Here is a 4,273-nt window from a genome sequence, read left to right as displayed (position 1 = left end):
TTTCTTTGCCACTCGTGCCATTAAACAAGGGGAGGAGCTCACCTTTGACTACAACATGCGGAGTAAGTGTTCCCTTTAAGGTTTTTTGTGTTTTAGTTTTCAAGCTTGGATTTCTCTAACCTAAATCCTCTCCATGTTTAAAGCTATAGAATGCAAGATATCCGTCAGTCCATGATTTTGCGATTGCAGAAATGAGCACAAAATCAAGGAACCTCTGCAATATTCAGAGGACCTTGCAATTTTTCAAAATTACAGTAGATTTTCAGAAGATTTGGGCCAAGACGTGTCATGTGACATCATCACAAAGCATATTCAGCCAAAGCTCTCTTCGATTCACATGCGTTGAATATGAGTACAGCTAAAAGGTCTCATTTACCGACAAACATCACTGCAATTTCACAAATTCAACTAGTATTTTTGAAGAAGAAAAAAGCACAAAAAAATTGACTCTCACATTCTGACTCATGTCTGCTTTTGTTTACACTCTCTCACTCTTACTCAGGAGTCTTCAGTCTTATCTGCAAAGGGCTGGTGTGGCTGCAGGTTTTCATTCCAACCAAGCAGGAGCCACACCTGATTCCACTTGTTTAATCATTCATCTTAGTTTCCAATCAACTATTAAGCGTGCCTCCATTTTGGCTGTAATGAAAGTCTGTAGTTACACTGGCCCTTTGGGGATAAGATTGAAGACCCCCGCTTTTACTCTTTCTCTCACTGTTTAGTCAGACGTTTTTTGTGCCTGATGTTGGGCATGATGTTAAATTTATCTGAGCTGGTGTTTGCCACACATGTGTTTTTTTCCCCCCTTGACAATTCTAACCCAACACCCCAGGCACTACCTCTGTTATAGGGTGTTATAGCTTTAAATTGAGCAAAAAGCTGTTTTGTAAAGGAATGAGTGAGGAAAAATAATAATCATCTGATAAAGATGATTGCCAAATGCTAAGGCAAGGAGGCCACAAAAAACTTCTCCCAATTGTGTGGAAGGACCACACTGTAAGCATTTAGAATCTGGAATTGCCAATTTAAAGAAGTTTATATACTATAAATATACACCAATCAGCCATAACATTAAAACCACTGACTGGTGACATGAATAAAATTGATTATCTTGTTACAATGGCACCTGTCAAGAGGTGGGATATATTAGGCATCAGCTCTTAAGCTGATGTGTTGGAAGCATGAAAATGGGCAACCGTAAGGATCTGAGTGACTTGTGATGGTTAGACGACTGGGTCAGAGCATCTCCAAAACAGCAGGTCTTGGGGGTGTTCCCGGTATGCAGTGGTTAGTACCTACCAAAAGTGGTCCAAGGAAGGACTACCAGAGAACCAGTGACAGGGCCATGGGCACCCAAGGCTCATTGACACACACGAGGAGCGAAGGCTAGCCCACCTAGTCCGATCCCACAGAAGAGCTACTGTAACACAAATTGCTGAGAAAGTTCATGTTGGCTATGAAAGGTATCAGAACACGGTGCAAACACTGGGGCTGAATAGCCTACAATGGGCATCAGAACTGGACCATGGAGCAATGGAAGAAAGTGGCCTGGTCTGATGAATTACGTTTTCTTTTACATCATGTGGATGACCGTGTGTGTGTGTGTGTGTGTGTGTGTGTGTGTGTGCGCGACACTCACCTGGGGAAGAGTTGGCACCAGGATGCACTATGGGTTGAAGGCAGACCAGTGGAGGAAGTGTGATGCTCTGGACAATGTTCTGCTGTGAAACCTTGGGATTGGCATTACTGTGGATGTTACTTTGACATGTACCACCTACCTAAACATTGTATTGCAAGTACACTTCTTCGTGGCAACGTTATTCCTTAATGGCAGTGGCCTCTTTCAGCAGGATAATGCGCCCTGCCACAATGCTAAAATTGTTCAGGAATGGTTTGAGGAACATGACAATGTGTGCAAGGTGTTGACTTGGCCTCCAAATCTGATCAAGCATCTGTGGGATTTGCTGGACAAACAAGTCCAATCCATGGAGGCTGTTAATGTCTTGGTGCCAGATATCATAGCACACCTTCAGAGGTCTTGTGGAATCCATGCCTCGACGGGTCAGATATGTTTGGCGGCACAAGGGGAACCTACACAATATTAGGCAGGTGATTTTAATGTTATGGCTGATCAGTGTAAATGTTTGTTTATGCATGTGTTGGAGAGATGGAGAGAATGTTTTGTCAGTAACATTTTTAAACCCTTTCTTCTTTTTCTTTTTCCAGTTGATCCAGTAGATGCAGAAAGCACAAAGATGGACTCTAATTTCAGTTTGACGGGACTTCCAGGTTCTCCTAAGAAACGCATGCGTGTAGAATGTAAATGTGGTGTGCCAACATGTCGAAAATATCTATTTTAGATAACCCAAGGACTGGAGGAGTTTGTCATGCCAAATTGTCGCTAAAATAATTATGGCTGTAAAGGCTAATAGTGGAATGTCAAACAAAATTTTACAAACCATTATCCATGATTACTCTCGAAATATGTACTGGGCTCAAAAGGAGAGAAACACTTCTGTAGAACTGTAACTTTTTTTTTTGCAGTTTCCTTCCCTGACATTTGGCATGATGCTGCGAGTTCACATTTCACTACATTACATATGTGAAAAAATATACAGTTCTTTGTAAATGCTTTTTTAAAATCAAAAGTCAAAGATATGGATCATCATGAGTTTGGCAGGAAATTCTGCTTATCCTTTTTTTAACTGAAGTTTTTATAGTTTAGTTATTTTTATGAGAAGGCTTTTATTTTTCTTATATAATAGTTGTGTGTCAGGCAAGTGCATTAGTATTAAAATATAAAGGACAGTTTTTAAACCCACTGAGGATTATGTTAAATCTTTTTAAGTTTGGTGTAATCTGTCTGGAAAACCTAGGGTGCAGCTTGGATTTCATTAAGCTGCCAACAGGGGGCAAAACTGTATTGCCAGATATGTGCTTTTTGTGAATCTTACATTGGAAAAATTATTTTTCCGCACGCATGAGTGATGATTTTTTTTTTTTAAATCATCACTTGAATTTTAGCTGAGTGCAGATGATTGCTTAGTGACATTCTGACTGTACTGTTTAAATTATATTTTTTCCAAGCCTTTATTGGTCACATACAATACAGCAGTGAAATTCTTTTTTTTCACATATCCCTGCAGGAGGTCGGGGTCAGCCATGAGGGTCAGCTTCTGGAGCAGAGAGGGTTAAGGGCCTTGCTCAGGGCAGCTTGACGGTGCTGTGGCTTGAACCCCCGACCTACTGATCAGTAACCCAGAGCCTTAACCATTGAGCCACCACTGCCCAGTCAGTGTTAATTATTTTCTATGTTGTAGCAATAACCTGTGATATACAGACTGGTGTTCATTACAGGGGAAAACATTTATATGTAATAATAATAAATTAATTTTTTAAAAAAGTTAAAGTTGTTGGCCCACCAGGAGCTTCTTACTAAAAATATTCCCTTATATGGTGTTTTGATTTTGATGCTGTTTAATATCAGGGCATATGTTTCATATCTTTTTTGATTATATCAATTTTATCTTTCCTGTACTGTTGACACATGTACTGGATAGCAATAGAAGAAAAAAAGGCTACCAACTGACAAGTTGGTGCATACACTGTATGAGAAAATTTATACTTTTGCAAATTTATGAAACTATACAAATTGAACATTGTGCTCTTAATGTTGGTTTTGGTGTCTGTTATTTCACCCATGAAATGTCTGACTATGACATTATTGTTCAGGGGCAGAACCGACTTTCAGTAACAAATGATCTACATTTCAAATAATGTAGTCTTGAAGTGATACCTGCTATGTTTATAGTGATTCTTGATGAAGCCTCTGACCATACATTCAGTTCAATTTACCACATTTGTTTTTGTTATTATGTATTATCAGAAGAAATGTCCTCTGCTGTTTGGAAGGTTGTACAACAGGTAAAATAATGTGAAATAAAAAACAAACTTAAAATGTAATTTACTGATAATTAGAATAATGGTAGCACATTTATAGAACATTGTTGCACAGAGTAGTAAAAAAAATGTTTGGGATAATATAATTGTTGACCTTTTACAGTGACTGCTAACATTAGGGGTCCTTTTATACATTTCAGGTCAAATAGTGGTGGTATGAAGGGTAAAGTTTTCCTTACAGAAAGCACAGCCAGACAATATAAGATCTTGGTTGATGAGAGCGGTGAGTTGCTCTGTAACTCGATATGATGACTTCAGAGCAATGTGTGACCTTTTGGATTGATATCAGAGGCTTGGGTCATGTCTGAAAGTC

The 4,273-nt window shown here is 39.0% G+C and overlaps 1 protein-coding gene across 4 annotated transcripts in view; it reads left to right on the top strand.

The window, feature by feature from the left end:
• suv39h1b (SUV39H1 histone lysine methyltransferase b) overlaps positions 1-3,963 on the top strand; it is a 13,844-nt gene extending 9,881 nt beyond the window's left edge. For all 4 annotated transcript variants that reach the window (XM_017468693.3, XM_017468691.2, XM_053680335.1 and 1 more), the window contains 2 exons: positions 1-62; positions 2,227-3,963. The exon at positions 1-62 is cut by the window's left edge and continues 68 nt beyond it. In XM_017468693.3, the coding sequence (XP_017324182.1) occupies positions 1-62; positions 2,227-2,360 (196 nt within the window). In that variant the 3' untranslated portion in view covers positions 2,361-3,963. The remainder of the gene's footprint in view (positions 63-2,226) is intronic.
• The last annotated feature ends 310 nt before the right edge of the window (positions 3,964-4,273 follow it).

This window comes from Ictalurus punctatus, chromosome 5 (assembly GCF_001660625.3).
Source record: "Ictalurus punctatus breed USDA103 chromosome 5, Coco_2.0, whole genome shotgun sequence".
NCBI lineage: Eukaryota > Metazoa > Chordata > Actinopteri > Siluriformes > Ictaluridae > Ictalurus > Ictalurus punctatus.
The sequence above is the reverse complement of the archived record's forward strand: the minus strand, read 5'-3'. Positions and strand labels throughout refer to the sequence as shown.